Raw genomic sequence first — 18,175 nt, forward strand, 5'->3', positions numbered from 1 at the left:
GTCGGTATTTGTAAAATTGATTTTTTTCCTCTGGGACTCCTGTGAGGAGAAGCACCGAAAATGAATGATTTTTTTTTGCTGTAAAAAAGTGCACCGTCAATGAACAAGTTTTGTTTTGTTTTTTAATACATATGACGTACCTGAATTTTTTTGCTGTAAAAAGTGCACCGTCAATGAACAAGTTTTGTTTTGTTTTTTAATACATACGACGTACCTGAATTTTTTTGCTGTAAAAAAAAGTGCACCGTCAATGAACAAGTTTTGTTTTGTTTTTTAATACATACGACATACCTGAATTTTTTTGCTGTAAAAAAGTGCACCGTCAATGAACAAGTTTTGTTTTTTAATACATACGAACGAACGACACACCTGATTTTTTTGCTGTAAAAAAAGTGCACCGTCAATGAACAAGTTTTGTTTTGTTTTTTAATACATACGACGTACCTGATTTTTTTGCTGTAAAAAAGTGCACCGTCAACGAACTTTTTTTTGGTTTCTTGTTTTTTAATACATACGACGTACCTTATTATTTGGTGGATTAGTGGATCAGTCCTGCGTTGGTCATTTGCTCTTCGCCTTTTATCATTGTAATGATTGTTTGGATTATAATTTGTTCTATTTAGGTGTTTGATGCATGTCTTTCAACAAAAAAAGCTTTGAAATGATTAAGCAAAACCAGACTCCATATTTAAAGTAAGAGGGTTATAATGTGTACTGTCAATTTGGGGGGGGAAATAAAGGATTTGAAGTGTATATTGTAGTTAGTTGATAGTCCTAAAAAGTACAGGCGCTTGATTTGTTTCCTGACCGCGCTGGCAACTTCAAATCATTCTCTTCGTGAATGACCTTTCTGAATAAATTAAAGGTTACACTAGATTTCATTTCCCTCACCGTCAATGGCAGGGAATACTAAGTTAAAGCACCAGTGTATAAAATAAAAGTAAACCAGCGTACATTATCAACGACATTCATCCCATTTGAATATTTCCATCCTTACCATCCCAAGCATCAAACATGTCCGTGATGAAGTAGTCTATAAACGAAATCTGCGACTTTGGGATGCTACACGTGTTTCTGTCAAAGACAGGCATGACCACCGGAAGGCCTTGCCGTTTCTCCTCGTCCGTCTGTAACAAACACAACAGCTGAATCATCACGCTGTTCTCACACATTCAAAGTTAGCACCATTTCACGGTCAAGTCCTTTTCGCCGAAATGGGACCATTTCACAGTCCGATGAAGAATACTGGCTTTTTATGACCAATCACAATGCCTATTAAATGAAACAGGGCATTGGAGCAGATATGGGACAAAGCGGCACACGTTTTAATCCCAAGTATATTTCAACCAAGCAAAGATAGGCAATAGTCAGGAATTTCAGACAATATTTTTCAATTTACCTGTGCAAAATACTCTTCTGAAATACGTCCGGCCCATTCGATATACAGCTCGAGAGGCCTGCACGGATTGGAGATATCTGCACATTTAATAAGCATTCGCTTGACAAGAATGCGATTCTCAGGTGACGTCAAAATGCTCTTCACAGACTCCTCGTCATCATTTCCCTATAACCAGACACAAGAACCAATTTAACACGGCAACATTTCACTTGAGAAAGATACAAAATCTGAATGTTTACGGTGAAATGACAGCAAAAGTAACAATTTGCCAAGTCTATTAACATCCATCCGCATATGTTGTATAAACTGGCAAGAGAAAAATTGCGCTTTTCTTATTGCCTCATATCTTGACTGGCTTAAAAAGACAAGAGAAGCTTGAAAAGTCTGCACGGGCCATTCCGCACTCAGACGCTAAAGATGGTACCGAGTTGTAAAATTCCCTCCCCGCGCTGATACACGTGTCCATGGCAACAGCGATTACAACTGCGCTGGTGAATGCATGAGTTTTGATCACTGTTCCCTCTAAGCTGCGCGCGTGCGCAATTGCGCACTACTCTCGTCTTCTCTGCGCAGCAGAAATCCTATGGCGCGCAGTAAAAAAAAAAAAAACGGAATTTTTTTTTTTTTTTTTTTTTTTTTTTTTTTTACCCCTTTCTTCATGATGGGCTCGGTTCTAATGTTCAAAGAGCTCCAGTATTTGTATTTAATCATTAAACGCTGTTTTCGGCTGGATTTGACCGAATTTGAGAGCATTTTGAGCCGTTTGGCGAATGGACGTATATAGACTTTTTTTGCCTCCATCGCGATATCATCACGACATTTTACCAAGGAATTCACTTCCCTGGGCTCGGTTCTAATGTCCAAAGAGCTCCAGTATTTGTATTTAATCATTAAATGCTGTTTTAGGATGGATTTGACCCGATTGCTGTCATTTTACGGCTCGGTTCTGCTACATCTGCCCGCCCAAGAGTGCCTTATCCCGGGCTGCCATTGATGGTAGACTAACATTGATTTTTACTATAATTTGGACAACACCGGCGGCGGGCCGGATTAAAAATCCTAACGGGCCGTATATGGCCCGCGGGCCGAGGTTGAAAAACTTGTACACACACGATCCGGGGGCGGGGCGAGCGCGCGAATCCCGTTTCGGCGAAACCTCCGTTCGGCCGAATGAACGTTCGGCGGAACGTCCATTCGGCGACCTGCCCGTCTGTCAAACGTCCGTCGGCGAAACGTCTTTAGGCGAATCATCCGAGTACCGATGATGTCGCTCACACTGGTACTCAGTGCGCTCAGGGAGGTTGACTTTCTGCTCAGACCAACGAAAAATTAGAGGGAACATTGGTTTTGATGCGACTCTATTCATCTTACCCCGTTCTCCTCCAGAGCCGCCAGTGGCTTGTTGATGCTGTTGACAAACTTGTTGACGTGTTCAAAATGTTTGGTCATCTCGGTGGCGAGCACCATGTCAATGATGGCCTGCCGTAGCGTTCGATATTCATTCCTGGGCGGAGGGAAAAGGTGGGATTCACAGATTGGCAATTGAAACGGAAAGCGAGCGATGCGGTGAATGGACGCTTTCTTCTCCTCACGCAATCGTGCCCTCCCTCGTTGGGGAACTGTGTTTTGGGAAGCAATCCATTGCCATCTTTATTGCTTTAAAATTAACAGTAGACAAATGATGGATATGATGTTAAAGGCCTAAATTTACACAGCAACTGAAAACAAAAATGCTACAAAACGTTCACTTGACGGAGTCCATTTGTAAATCACTCCTTGGGGAAAAAAGATTTTTATTGGTAACTTTTCATTCTGTAGTACTGATAACTCATTGAGGGTGATAGATTTCTTATCAGTTTGAACTGGTAATGCTCACTTTTCAAAAGAATTGAACTTTTATCGTCCTCAATGAGCTAAATTCAGTCAAAATGGACAACGTTAAAAGAAATATAGTGACATATAGGCTAAAGCATTTGGAAGTATAGAGGATTCGATTCCACTGGGGAAAGGGTTTAAAATATATATATAATTTGCGCTTTTTTCCCTGAGCACATGAAGATAACCAAAATTCCATTGACAGTTTACTAAACACGATAGTCCCAAATTTGATCACTCCAAAAATAGCTATAAACATACTATATAATAATATATAACTGTAATTATAGTAGCCATATCCTTTGTAAAAACATACATTTATCTATATTTATTTACATCGAGTAATTTGAAGTGGCTAGAAATTTGATTATGTATTTTAGCAACTGTACCTTTCCATGTTCTTGAATATGTTGCACTTATCATCCCGGGTTGTAATCTGGAAGGCGAGCGCCGCATGGTGGCTCTCCAGCACGGCGGTGTCGTTGTACAGGATGGCCAGCTCGCTTCCGGCGTTGCACAGGAAGCTGTTGGTGCGGCCCGGGTGGTCCACGTCGTGCACGGTGGCGGCGATCAGAGCGGCCACTTCGTCGATGGGATCTAAGCTTTGCTTTTAGAGAGAGAAGCAGAGGAAACAAACACACGATATCATTTAGGGATAGCCATGATCCGATCACAGGAACTGAAATCGGGCACGATCACGTCATTTTCACAGGATGATGCAAAAAAAAATTCTATATATCACACATGTATATGTTTTACACTACTGAAACAAACATTAGATCTAGTGATAGAAAAAAAAAGTTGAGAAAATCACAACCAAGATAGCTTAATATGTATATCATAATGATTGACCAACAGTTATTTATGTAAAACATTTTTTGGGAAAAAAGGATAGCTGTTAGGATAGCTTTGCAAAATAAGGCATTGATTTTTTATTTTTCCTCCTTAAAAAGCAAGCGAGTCGGACTCACACGCAAAATTATGCGATGGGGACATCCCTGTGGCTTAACAGATATTTGACTGCTCCAGATGGTGCACGTGTATAGAACTAGTGTTACTTTCTGGCTTTCCAACTGACCTTAACTCTCTCCTTGCACAGGAAATATGCGGTGGCGTGCAGGACGTCGGCCGCGTGAGAAGAGTTGTGGTAAGAGTTGCTGGAGTGGTAGTTGGCTTCAACCACGTGCAGCCAGGAGCGCAAAGTGGCCTCGGCGCAGTTGAGGTACTCACAAACCCCAAAACGGGAGAAGATCTTCAAACCCAAGAACGTCAAAGGCCTGCAGGGAGAGAGAGAACACATTACGTATTTGAGCCTTCCGTGTTAGACACGCGCTTCAAAAACGAGTCACCTCACCGTTTTATGGTCGCAGCTTCCAAGCTGAAAATGTCAAAGTCCCAAGAGTCTTCATTCTCCATGGTCTGAGCGATCCGAGGCGGGATGTCATTTAGCGAAAGAGGAGTGGCCAAGTGACTGGGGATGTGATGGGCGTCTAAATGACAACGAGAGCAAAAACATCTATCAAAGACGGCGCGCTTGGGAATTATTTCGTAACCGACGCACTGCAACTCACGCTTTGTGGAGAAGATGTATTCATTTCCCGACAATCTGCGGAGGCCGTCCTGAAGATGAAGATGGAATGAGCTAATATGCATAACTGGAACTTGTTACATTTCCGGCGACCAATACAACATCCCCTATGGTTATATAACATCATGACATCATGGCATGAAAAAAAAAAAGATTGTCCACCTCATTTCAGCTATATTTGCTAAAGCAATTACGCTCTACAGTAAGTCGCGCTTATTTCAGGCGTACATGGGCGTGCGTGCGTGTGGGTCGCTGAGTGAAATGTTTACTTAACAAGTGAAAAAGGCACATTGTCTCGTGGTGGCACTGCCTCTGTACACACTGGCTATTTTAAGACTTTCTCAGAATGAAAAATCCTGTCCAAACGGTCATCAAGTTTGTGCAGAGCCTCGCCACAATGAGACCCACAGATGAAATAATAACCACCCGATTCCAGAAATGATTAGAGATCATGAATTCATAGCGGTTTTGATCACAGAACACATGTTTTACAAGCCGCTTCAACTGTACACGGTATCCCTCCCCTCCCATCCCCTTATGAAATCCACATTGTGCATTTATGAGTAAAGTCCTGCTTATTCATCTGATGGAAAGAAGAACAGGATGTTTCCAAGCCAGCACGAGCAAGAGAAAAGAGGTACATGTGAGCGTTACTGTGCAGGGACAGAGGGGGGTGGGTGGGCCGATTGGAAGTGAAGGCGGGCGGGCGGGCTCTTTACTGCAGCCTCCAGAAGCACAAAGGACAATCTAACACTTCCTGTGGGTTGATGCCAAGACTGCCAACTTGGCACTTAGCCTACTTCTGAACTTCATCACTTCCTGGTAGTGTCACTCGCCGATTTTCGAAAAGTAAAAGTTGTTACATTTTTACAGGCAAAAATGCCGTTCCAATTGTCCCCGGGGACACGCGTGCAAAACAGTGTGAATGTTCACGTCTGAAAGGTAAGCACAAAAAAGGACTGCAGGCAAAATGATGATGGGACGATCTGATCCGGTATCAGTATTAGGTTCCATTTAATTGATGGATTGGTTAAGGCCAACTTGTGTAAATTCAAACATTACAGTGTGCTCGCAATCCAACTTAATTTTGAGCTTTATCACTATTAGGCTTCCAAAGTGGAAGGGTTTGACATCTAGTAGCGCCATCAAAGACGGCCAATGAGGTGAGCAGAATGTGACCAAGCCATGATACGTAGCTTTTTTTTAACATTCAAGTCATTATACAGTAAATTAGTATTAATAGTCGAAACTGGCCATATTGAGGCAGGGTTATGAACCTGAACCCACTTAGTGTGGCCCAATTATGTCACTTATTGTCATGAATGATCATAATAATAATAAAACTTGATCTAGTATCAGAATTGGCAGATATTCAGATTCTGCTATCAGAAACAAAAATGTTGTAGTCTATTTGGAAAAGCAGTTTTTGAGATTCTGGTCTAAGAGTTGACTCGTGGAGACAGTCATTCGCATTCGTTCAACTTCATTTCTCAGTTTGCGAGAGCCCACTTTTCAAATCTTACCGTCATTAGCCCTCCAACGAGGTCATTCGTATGTGGGTCTTCATCCTTGGTGCCCAGCTGTGGGGAGTAGAGCTCGGTGGTCCGGAGGATCTCCAAAACCCGATCCAAGGCCTCGGCCACAGGCATGGGGCTGCTCTCCTGAGCTGCGTTGATGATGTTTATCACCTGGTCGATGACATAACTGGAATAATTACAGGTTTTCAACATGCTATTAATACAATGTTGGCTAGTGTGGTTGCATGAGCGAAATACATTTTACAAAATCCACTGGTGTTACATGTGTCATTTGTTCTCAATCCTCCACTCAAAAGTTTAAAAAGTGTCAATTTGTAAAATACATTTGATTATCGTGGCTTTCCTGGGTGACAGCTATAACAGAAAGCATGAAAATCTCAAAATGGCTCTCCTCTGGCACTGGTTCTCAATTATTTTCTGTTACACGGCTGCCCCAAGAAGGAGAAAATATTTTAATTCTGCCCCAACTACAAAGTTTATAATTCATCTATTAAATGTTTTTTTGGTTGTTGACAACTTTGTTAATCTCCTACCGTAGTCACAACAAAGCAACGGGCCATATTTTCTGTTCTTGAACCTTCAGGACACTTGTTTTTGTCCGTGACCGGACGTTTCGTCGAAAGACGTTTGGTGGAACGGACGTTTGGTTGCCGGGTTCGCTCGCTGTCAAATTATGACAGAGAGTTTACTGTTGATATTTTGATATTAAACTCACTCTCATGATTATAATTTTGAGAGCTGGTTTCAACAGTAACAACCCGGCGACCAAACGTCCGCACATTTAAACGATACAGTAGAGAAACTGTTGTATATCATATGACCCATCCCCGCGGACTTTCTGTTTCCGTTGTTGCGCTTCAACCTACAGACTACATCAAGAAAAGAAACTGCAGATCAGCCTGGCACGGCGCGCATGAAATGTGGTGTTTTATCACCGTCCCCTCTTGACATGCTTGCGTGGCCTGTAGAAAATTGGATCTATTTCTGGTGGATGTACAAAAAGGGCTCGTGGTGGTGCCGGGCGGTTTTTATAATGGCAGTGTTGTCAAGAGATTGCGAGCATCTGCACACTGGTGGTCACATGACCAGAGTCTGAGGCACTACCTTAGTGATGGGAGCCTCTATCGTCATGGAGTGGATTCGGGCCATCGAGGAGTGACGTCGCTGTGAACTCCCTGCGCAAAAAGAAGAAAAAATGTCATCTTATTACCAACTTTTATCATTTCATGTGCTCTCCTCCTTTCTTACTCTGTAATTAGTGTTTGTATGCACGTGATCAATACTGACAACAGGGGGAGGTTTCATAAGCTAATTTCCATCTATCACTCTTACCGTCGCTCCCTCGAGAAGTTGTGGATCTCACATCTAGAGAGCCTTTCCTTCGGTCTTTGTGCTTACTGGATTGGATATCTGGGGAGAAAAGACAATGAAAAAATGCGCCAGCAAATATTAAACCCTACGCAACAAACCTAATTGAAGCAAATTTGGGATAGAAATCAGATAAATGGCGTCATGTTTTTGAAAAATATTGTCAAATGTACTTTATATAATCGAGTCGTTGGCTGAAAACGAATATTAATTTGACACCTATCGCCGTCGATAGCAGCCAATAATTTAAATATGAAAGGTTCACGTGCCTTTATGAACAAGCTAAAGACGGCATTGTACCTGTTTGTGACTCTGCTTGCACTCGTTCACTTGATTTATCAGTCTGGATGGAGGACACATGGTAAACAAAATGCGTAGTACATCAGATACATTCATATATCAACTACTCAGCAAAACTGCAATCTTGTCTCACCTTATTATTATCATTTAAAGGCCTGTTGATAGACACGTAGTGTCTTATTTTCCTGCAAATTTTAGAAGCTTCCATTTAGTACACAGAGTACGCAAAGGAAAGTCTTTCAAATAATTCATCAAGTGCAAATACGCATTTGCCAGTGTGACACTCACCCTCCCTGTCCAATTACAGGTGTGATCTTCACATTTTGCTGGACGCTGTCTCCGTTTTTCTTTTTGGCATAATAAATCCCCTGCCACTCCTGGAAGGGATCAAGCACAGAAACAGTGAGAAATCCTAACAAAGCCACAGATACAGACAAAAAAAAATTATTGCGAGTATTTCAACATTTCCCCCAAAATTGAGGGCACTGTCCTCCAATCCAGAGCGGCGGTTTCATGTTCCCTTCCCTTCCCTCTCCATCCATCTACCTACGCAGTGCTGTGGCTTCTTAAAAAGAGCCTTCCTGCTGTGTGCAGCTCTGCGGCTGACCTTTGCTCTCTGTGTAGTAAGATTACAGCAGAGCCATCAGCTGCTGCTCTCGGCTACATGAAACACAGCAACTGCGCGAGCGGCAGTTCAGAACGACTGCGCGCACTGACGCGTGTACGTTGACATTTCTCCAAAAAGAAAAAAAAACACGCTAGCCTGCAATCCAGTATTCGTTCCCGATATTTTCTGTCCCACACATTTCAGTCTACCAATGCATAAAATATTGAAACATTTAAAAATAGCTGTAGCTGTGGTAAAAGTACATTTGAAATGTTACATAACATCACACAAAAACCACACTGAATATTTCCGCGTAATTGTTCAAATATTGCATTTTATCTCCGACGTATATTAAATAGTGTTCATCATTGCATGTTCTGCAATTTTATTGTCATACACAACAGGTGGATGACTTAGCAGAAATACCATAATCAAACTATTACTTGCTGACTTTTTTCATAGTTTTGGTGTGGCCAAGCAATCTAACACACGATCACAAAAAGACATATCTTTCTTTTTAAGTATGTACCTATACTGCAAATATTGAGAGCGACCTTTGTGGAATAATGGATAACAAAGGTAGCGTACATTCTGAAGGAAAAAGTAAAATTTCCATTGGTTTGAAATAACCCTAATCTAAATAACAATCAATTCTTAACTAGTAATATTTAGGAATATATGTTTTCATGTGGAATATCTCGAACAAGATGGCACTAAACAGCAAATTATTTGATATGACAAAAAACAAAACAAAACAAAAATCTGACCATGTGTATTTGATGTTTTGTTTTCAAGGAAAAAAAAACATTTCACAAAAATTCTGTTACCGAGGCTAACTAACAAAAGTATTGTGCATAGTTAAGAAAAAGTTAAAATGAGATTGTTTTTACCTTCCCTTTCCGGATGCAGGAGTTTATTGTTTCAAGGAGATCAGGCTTATTCTTCTCACTTTTAGGCACTTCTATTATTTCCTTTCCTATGAGTTCACCTTGTTGGTATCCCATAATGGACTCATAGGCAGGATTCACATACTGTGGAAAGAGTACGGGATAATTTGACAAATAGTAATCTAACATAGATTAAAAAAGAGCACATTTCTACATAACCCTGATTGAAATATTGAAAATAGGACAGAAATTGAACAATTTAAAGCAAACCGCTTGGCAAAGTTTAATGAAACCTGACCTGAATGACTTGATCTTCAGAAGTGATCTCGATGGCCTCTTGGCTTTGTTCTAGAGCTGTGAAAATAGCGTTTCCAGCCCTTGGACAGGTGACGAGAAAAACAATTGTCCGTTGATATCATGTGCACAAAATGACTTGTTTGCATCTTAAACTTGAAAAAAAAGCAACACGTGCAAAAAAAAAAAGAAGTCCCTGTGCTACTGTCGGCGATTCAAATCAAATCCATTCATAAACTGGGAGTGATTGTTCACACCCAGATAAAAAAAATGGATTAGAAATTGACCAATGCTGTCCAACCCTGAACCTTGACCCCAAAGTCAAACATCCGTGACTTTCTGTGAGTCGTCTAGTTGACCCAACTGCTTGTGCCCAAGATACGTGTGTACATGCAGTTTTGCATAACCTTTTTAAAAGATAAACAAAAAGTTGGCCAACTCACCTGAGTTTGAACTGCGCAAGCACCTCTCCGTGCTCCAGCAGCAGCAGTTCATTATAGCAAGCCATCATATTGGCATTCTCCACATATCTCTGCGGGTCAGAATTTAACAGCGCAAAATGACCATCAGCCAAAAGATCCATTTTACACGAGCTTGCTGAAAGAAATGTGCATAGGAAAAGCCATAGGAGAAATTCTATGCCTGCCTCCTATGTCTCCTGAGCAAACAGATTTACAGTCTATATCCCTGTCTTGTATAGAGTGTTGACAGAAGCGCTATGAAAATATTTCATTGGAGGAATCCAAATATAGGTAGAGGACGTACACAAACACACAATGGGCTCTCACCCTATTAAAACCGGCGTTGATCAAGGGCAAGACAGAGGCTTCCTCCCTGTCTGGCCTGAAAAAGAGAACATGGCAGAACATTGAACGTCAGCCGGACAGCTCCGTCTCTGAACTAGTCTTTGTATTTTCTACACACTTTTCTACTATTTCTGCTCAATATGATGTATTTTACTGCTGGCTAAAATGAAGACATTCATTTCCAGTATCATCTATGCCAAGGGTGTCAGACTCGGGTTGGTTCGCGGGCCAGTTTAACGTCAACTCGATTTCATGTGGGCCGGACCATTTTAAATATAATATTTAGATTTTTTTTATTTATAAATGGATTAAAAGAACTGGATCAAAATCCCTGAATATTCAGTTTTTCATTGATCTAAAACAATGTTTATTCAACCTTCTTTAAAAATATATTTTAAGATTTTACAATATGATTTTTGAACTAAAAAACAGAAAAAAATGATTTAAAAATTACAATTATTAATTTGAAAGGGGGAAAATCAGGAAATTTAATATACATCTATACTCTTCATTTTAATTTGATCCTAAAACAGAAAGTTGGCACTCATGATTTACTTTCCCGGGCCACACAAAATGATGCGGCGGGCCAGATTTGGCCCCCGGGCCGCCACTTTGACACATGTGATCTATGCATTTTGGACTAAAATCAATCAACCCAACTAGGTTTTTGGCCCGAGAGTGAATACCAAAGTCACATGTGACCCCTTTTTGATCTCCAGAACAGGTCTAAGTTCTGGTGTCATCCCAGGTCTAGTGTTTATGGAGGTTGATCAATATTTTAACATTTTGCTACACCCATCCAGATTGCTTGAACATTCTCCATTCATTCGGAAAACACGCAGGATTAACAACAAGAGAATGAATGGGAAGAGTCGAGATCGTAGTATTCCTTGCACAGGCATCATCGGGCTGATAAGGGAATGTGCCGGAATGCTCTGAACGCGTCACAAAATACCCTTAAAGAGTAAAAGTGGTTTTCAGAGGGTCCCATTTGACATCATTTTGCATTCAGACCTATAACATAAGTGGCAATGTTGAACCCAATCAATGGTCTCTTTAAACGCAGTCGGCGCTCAGCACAACTTTGTGCAACAGTTTGAATGGACTGCCCTTTCAAAACAGCACGGATGGCAACCATTTTGAGTTCATATCCCCGTAAAGTGAAACTAATCGGTCTTGTAAATTTCACACAGCACAGAGAAGGACGCCGTCCGTGGACAACTCGGCCTGATGGAAATGTTTACCCGGCAGAGTTGAACCGTAGCACTTGGTGAAAAAGGTGGCTTTGAGCAGGGGGTCAGCGAGTTGTACTTACCTCTTGACAACGGCGACTATCACAGTGTTTTCTGAAGAGCTGACCGCTCTCATTGACCTGAGTGTAAACAGAGAGAGCCCTTTAGCCGACCGTGGTCCCACTGACAGAGAAGCCCGTGGCAGCAAATCAACATATTTTGCAGTTTTTCACGCTCCCTTTCTCCCGAGCGGCTCCAATGACGGAGCTCGGCCAGCGGGCCGAGGCCTCTGAAAGAATGCAGTGTACGGGTCCGCTCATCCGCCTGCGGTTTCCCCTGGCCAGCGGTCATAAAGACCCTTTAGTTCCCCCCCGGTCTGAGCCCGAGCGTGTACACTGAACATATGGAGCGGGCAAAATGAATGGAGTTAACATACACGCTGGTCAGGGCAAATGAATGTTTGTAAATGCGCTTTTGGTTTGGCCGGATGCTAAAGATAGAAAGGCGGCACACGGGCCGACACGGCTCATTTCTCATTTATTTAGCGCCGACGGTTAACTCAAAACAGGGGAACCCGGCATCGGACAGTTGATTCCCAAAACACTATAAAAAGGACACAAATGCCAGTTGTAGAAGGTAACAAAGCACAAATACGAGTGTGTGTCGTGCCATCTAAAAAAAAGCCTTAAGGGTTTAAATGTGTTGTATTTTTTTTTGCATAAATTCCATATTTGCATGTAAATTTTAATCACAAGCCATGATAGCAAGCTCTGATAGTTCTCAATTTTTTAAAAAAGAAGTGAGCAATGGTCACTAATCCACTTTGAACCATTGGCACAAACAGTGATACAAACAAATCAAAATGGAATGCCCATTTAACACATCAATATAGCCTCTTGGAGTCAAACAATCTAAACCTTTGATAAGTAAGAGATTGCATGCATCCTAGTAGTAATCCAGCAAAGACGAGCGTCCTACCGGCATAGTGCTTCAGCGTCAAAGTGTCTGGAATGTCTGTGGTCAATGATGACGAGGTCGTGAAGCTTCTCGGCGAAGCATTCGAGTGCCGACTCGGGCGTGCGTGCCATGCTGCACCTGTAGTTGGCCTTCTCACAAGCCCAGCAGAAGCCATTACTCTGACTGTCCTCTTTGGCAAAAACTAAAAGTACCTGCAACACAAGAGATTACTCAGCACATCAAGCCTTGTGACTCATTGGGGGGCTCGCCTCTCTGACCTCGTGCAATGTCATTGCGCTATACCTTAAGCTAATAATAGCCTATCCATTCATTTTCTGAGCAACTTTGCCTCACTAGGGTTGCAGGTGACCATTATTTGTTGCCAGGGCCACACAAAATGATGCGGTGGGCCAGATTTGGCCCCCGGGCCGCCACTTTGACACATGTGCCATATAGTATATTTTCTTAGGGTCTCTCTAGATCACGGGTGGGCAATCCGGTCCTCGAGGGCCGCTGTGGGTGCAGGTTTTTGTTCCAACCGATCCAACACAGACAGTTTAACCAATTAGTAGAAGCACTTGACTGCAATCCACTGATTGTGTATATCTAACATACCAGATTGGCGGGAAGGTTTCGTCTTTTGGGTTGGAACGAAAACCTGCACCCACTGCCGCCCTTTGTGGAATTATTTTCCCACCCCAGCTCTAGATCATTTATTTCACAGGCAGACGTCTCTTCAGGGATTCACTAGTTAGATTTAGCCGCCGTGATATTTGACCAGTGATGTGCCGTCAGGGCCTTCAAGGCCTTCTCTGCTGGCCTAAGAAATATCTGAATCACAGACTGATGTTAATTATATTTAGTCCATAAATACTTATTAAACAATTCCAAATTGTCTGTTACCTTCCTTTCATTGCTTTTCCCCCTGGTTGCACTGCTTCTAGATGTGTGTTTTCATATTGAAGCATTTAACCAATCACATTTCAGCCATTATTTGTTGCCAGGGTCAGAAATCTGCCTCCAGGCCTTCACAATCAGTTCTGCAGGCTCTGCTGCATTAAACAAGCGTCGATAAGACTTTGCTTTAACAATCAGATTTCGAGTTGGCAACACCACAATGGCTTCTCGCAGGCGTAGGGATACGTCATCGCTTTCACCAACTATGATTGGCTAGTGATTAGCCAGAGCTACCAAACTGTATCTGGAGCTACCTGCACAAGCAAATATAATGTTGTGTTGATTTAAAGCCATTTTCAAGACGGACTATGCCAGAAATACGACAGGACAGGCTCGACTTTCAGCATTAGCTTCGATGGTGATAGAAAAGAAGGAAGAAAGAAAGGAGGATGGATAATGTGTACAGTTAAAAAGGATTTTTGGTGAGTAAAATATGGCTATCTTCCTAAATAATATTTCAATTGTATGAGGTTATTATTGATGATTTTTTATGTGTTGCAAGGTGTAGCTGCAGTAGAGGTTTTATAGCCATAAAATAGTTTTTGAGGGTTGGATTGAGTCGCTGAAGGCGTCGCTAGAAAATTCCCGGACCGCCGCTGTATTTGACGTGATTAGTGGAGGTGCTCACAGAGTCCAAAGCGCCGCCGATGTCATCAAAACTGTCATCGAGAGGCCTTTGCCAGCAGACTTCCATAGAAGCTCTTAGTTGCGTAAATACTGGACTCGCAAAGCGGGCTGCCCTCCAAGAGCGGGGCTGCACTGAGAGCAAATTCATGAGTCACGCTCTCAAACAGACGTCACCCCCGAACGTTGGCCGGGATCAGATTCGGAGCGGAGAGGGGAAAAGTTTGGTTCCGCAATTGTACACGGCGTGTTTCATCAAGTTAGCATACAAAGACTAGACGTTATGGAGGAAAATAGAGTGGATTTTGTTTGGGCAAAGTTGGATGTTTTGACAAGTTGGATTCTTTGGGACAATTGGTTCAGGTCTGAAGTAACAAAACACGGCCTGACGCCAAAAAGCAGGCCACTTTAAACCTTTGAGGAGTGTTACTAATGCAAAGCATATTTAGCAATTCAACATTTTCATGACATGTAGTATAGCAGAAAGTCGTAAAGGCGTCACTACGGACATGCACTTTGCACAAAGTTAGAACAGAATCCCACATTTGGAGGTTTGGAGAAACGGTGGAGGCTGGAGTCTTTTTTTGGATTGATGTTGAAAGCACGAGAAGTTGGCCAAATTTTGTGAGCCGCGAGAGGAGGAGGAGGAGGAGGAGGAGCAGAGATCAGCTGGGACCGACAAAAACAGGAAGGGGTTATCTCTCCCTCGTTTTCCTAAAAGACACTCTGTGCACGCCCATTTGAAATTACAGGACGTGTAATTCATGACTTTCCATTCAGTGACACAGCTCAGAATGCTCATCAAAATCTGGTTCCAATTATTTTTTGGTTCAATGTATTTTAATTTTAATCTCCACAATCCTGGCGCAACAAGGCACTAAATTATACAACGGAAACTTGGTCGCAGAATAGTGGTCCACCCAAAATACACTCTGCTACCTTTATTTATGTGTGCCCAAAAATTATGAGTTTTTTTTAAAGTTACCAGTTGTGTCTTGTTCCAGTTAGTATTTTTTTTAATGATGGCGCATAATTTACGAGTGCGCTTCAGATACACACGAGCGCCTTTGTGAAACCCCAAATTTGTCCTCTTTCTGGAATTTTGTAGACTAGGCAGAACCAATCAAAAGGACTATCAATAAGTAGTCTGTCTGTCTCATAATACAGTGGAACCTCTAAAGTCAAATTCCCCCGCGGTTGTACATTGAGGAATTCAACATACACAAAACAGTGGCCTCTAAAGTTGAACCGCCTCTCTGTCTACTTTTCCCCCCCAGAACATTGGAATTGTTCATTATGGTATGAACTTGGGCATAATCATTTGACCTTGTTGCCTTGACAACCCAAAGCTCCATTGCACACAGTGCAATCATTAACTCGGATATAGAGGTCCAAACCATTTGAACTCGGGAGCCATTGATCATGTTTTCAGTGACATTGGCGATGATAGCCGTCTAAATTGTTTGAATTGGGAGGGCTGGCAGGTCTTTCATTCCAAATGGATTGGACGCCTATCACCGTCAATAGCAAAAGAAGGCACTTCAGTTGATTTGTGTAAAAACGCATTCAATCACATGGTGCAAGTGTATTCCAGACAATGAATAAGATTACCTGAAGTGGGTCTTTAAATAACTTCATTGGTCCAAATTGCACCTCTGTTAATGTAGTCTGAAAAAAAACAGGACAAAACAGGATCATGAAACAAAAAGAGTATTTTCCGAATCACACACAGGTCAGCTTTTAAGTGCAGTGAGGCCTTCTTTGCACAAACACAATGTCACCGATAGATGCCACGAGAAACCAGCCATGCTCAACATTTTTCGAGCTGTGAAGCCTCTCAACTCACTTCAACATGCCAGGTACACAGATAAGATATTGATTTAGCTATTTATCGTCAATTGAAAACGTGTGGAAAGTATTCCATTCGCTCCACTTAACCCAGTTAGAAGACAATCTTTGTGTCTGCAACAAATTTCACTTCCTTTGGACTAAATGGAACCCAGCTCAGGGGTTAGTAACCATAGCAACCGAGCCCCTCGTGGAAGGCGATCCCACTAGAATTCCTGTTCTTCATAAACAATCTACACATGTGGAACAGAAAGGAGGGGCACCCCCGGCCGGCCAACTGTAAGCCTCCCGCGGACTCGGTGACACAACAATGGGGGAAGAAAGCTGATTAGCCTTCGGCGTAGCACCGCTGACGTCATTCTGACACTGGGCCGTTTGTTGGCGTCCGAGTAGTATGACGTCGGGCGATCAGTGATGTCCTGTGATCATCTGATCCCTCCCAGACACGAGGACACCGGCCACATGACCGGCTCACGAACAACAACGTTGTGGGCACGTGTGGATGTATATTCACCTGTTTTGTATACATTTCCTTGAACTTAAGTTGCCATTGGGTCACCGAGGTTATGAAAGAAATGCTCTCCTTTCTATTTTGCATTGGAAATGTTGATCATCTGAAATCATCGTAATTGTTGCTTGGCAGGTTTTACACACAAAAACAATGAAAGCAGTGAAGGCCAATAGGATTATTTAATTTACCTCTAAAGCTAAGCCAAGTAAAATAACATCAATATTTAACTTAACCTTATAAAGACCTGGCATCCACATACTATATAGACATTACATTTTGCTGGGCCAGACTTGTATTGTAAATGATATTATTGGCCTACATGATCCAGAAAAATGGTTTTTCACTGTTTGGAATTTAAATGCAATTAGATCAATTGTATTGTATTTTCATAGTAACTGCCTTATAAAGGGTGGGAAAAGTAATTTAAAGAGAAAAAGGTTTAAAAAACACGTCTCAAGGGGATGTGAACATCGCATATCAAAAACATTTTTGTAATTGTTTATAATTTGTAAATTTACAATCATTATTTGGTGAAGAATTTAAAAAAATAATTCTGTAATACAAATGTGAAAAATGTATATCATCCACAAATGAGCAAAATTGGAAATTTCAGACTAACGAAATCAATTTGGTATCGCCCCGACATCCAATTATACCCCCGCACTTTTCACCATCCCGCATGCACTGAAAACCAAATTACGCTGTTCATCGAGGTCATAGAGGTGGAAATAGAGCCTGTACTTTCCCCATTGTCGCATTTGATTTCAGTGATGTTGACCATGTGTGTCAGAACAAATAACTGGGCCATCAGCTTTATGAACTATGACTAAAGATTCCGACGGGCCATTCATTTTTCCTGGAGATGTGAATCAGAACATTCTCTCCTGAATATGCGACCGCGGGCTAAGTGTCCCTGATGGAAGACAAACTCCCTCCCTCCCTCAAAATCCATTTTTTTTCCCTCCGATGGTGATTGGTAGGGAATTAGTTGAGGTTACGGCCTTGACGTAAGAAGTTTGGCCACTCCGCCTGGAGCCGAGTGCAAATGCTCCTTCTCCTTCCAAAAGAGTCTTCCCTCTTAAACAGGCCCTGACAGGATTGTTACAAGTCCAGCTGCTGTGCCGCCCCCCCTCCCCCCAAAAAAACCAAAACACGCGCACTGTACACAAAAGCTGTGCTTAGTGCAGCACAGTGCAATGAATCAGCCAAACGTTTGCATCCCGTAAACATCCCACCGGTACTGGAGCGGAGACAAACAAGGCGCAGGAAGTGAGTGAGCGTGTTGGCCTGCGGGCACGCAAACCAAACGTGGCCAGTCCGATGCGACACGGTGAACGTGACAACTAGAGTGCGAACAGTTGGCAAATGTACTCACGAGTACAAA

At 42.1% G+C, this 18,175-nt stretch overlaps 1 protein-coding gene across 2 annotated transcripts in view; it reads right to left on the bottom strand.

Moving 5' to 3' along the window:
• Positions 1-18,175, bottom strand: part of pde8a (phosphodiesterase 8A) — a 35,796-nt gene that overhangs the window by 1,750 nt on the left and 15,871 nt on the right. For both annotated transcript variants that reach the window (XM_077624342.1, XM_077624349.1), the window contains 20 exons: positions 16,044-16,100; positions 12,873-13,063; positions 11,978-12,034; positions 10,645-10,699; positions 10,300-10,388; positions 9,861-9,939; positions 9,566-9,706; positions 8,357-8,445; positions 8,202-8,253; positions 8,069-8,111; positions 7,733-7,810; positions 7,505-7,575; positions 6,386-6,550; positions 4,846-4,894; positions 4,629-4,764; positions 4,353-4,551; positions 3,664-3,881; positions 2,771-2,903; positions 1,400-1,564; positions 998-1,127 (listed from right to left, as the gene is read on the bottom strand). In XM_077624342.1, the coding sequence (XP_077480468.1) occupies positions 998-1,127; positions 1,400-1,564; positions 2,771-2,903; positions 3,664-3,881; positions 4,353-4,551; positions 4,629-4,764; positions 4,846-4,894; positions 6,386-6,550; positions 7,505-7,575; positions 7,733-7,810; positions 8,069-8,111; positions 8,202-8,253; positions 8,357-8,445; positions 9,566-9,706; positions 9,861-9,939; positions 10,300-10,388; positions 10,645-10,699; positions 11,978-12,034; positions 12,873-13,063; positions 16,044-16,100 (2,197 nt within the window). The remainder of the gene's footprint in view (positions 1-997; positions 1,128-1,399; positions 1,565-2,770; positions 2,904-3,663; positions 3,882-4,352; positions 4,552-4,628; positions 4,765-4,845; positions 4,895-6,385; positions 6,551-7,504; positions 7,576-7,732; positions 7,811-8,068; positions 8,112-8,201; positions 8,254-8,356; positions 8,446-9,565; positions 9,707-9,860; positions 9,940-10,299; positions 10,389-10,644; positions 10,700-11,977; positions 12,035-12,872; positions 13,064-16,043; positions 16,101-18,175) is intronic.

Source organism: Stigmatopora argus, chromosome 2 (assembly GCF_051989625.1).
Source record: "Stigmatopora argus isolate UIUO_Sarg chromosome 2, RoL_Sarg_1.0, whole genome shotgun sequence".
Lineage (NCBI taxonomy): Eukaryota > Metazoa > Chordata > Actinopteri > Syngnathiformes > Syngnathidae > Stigmatopora > Stigmatopora argus.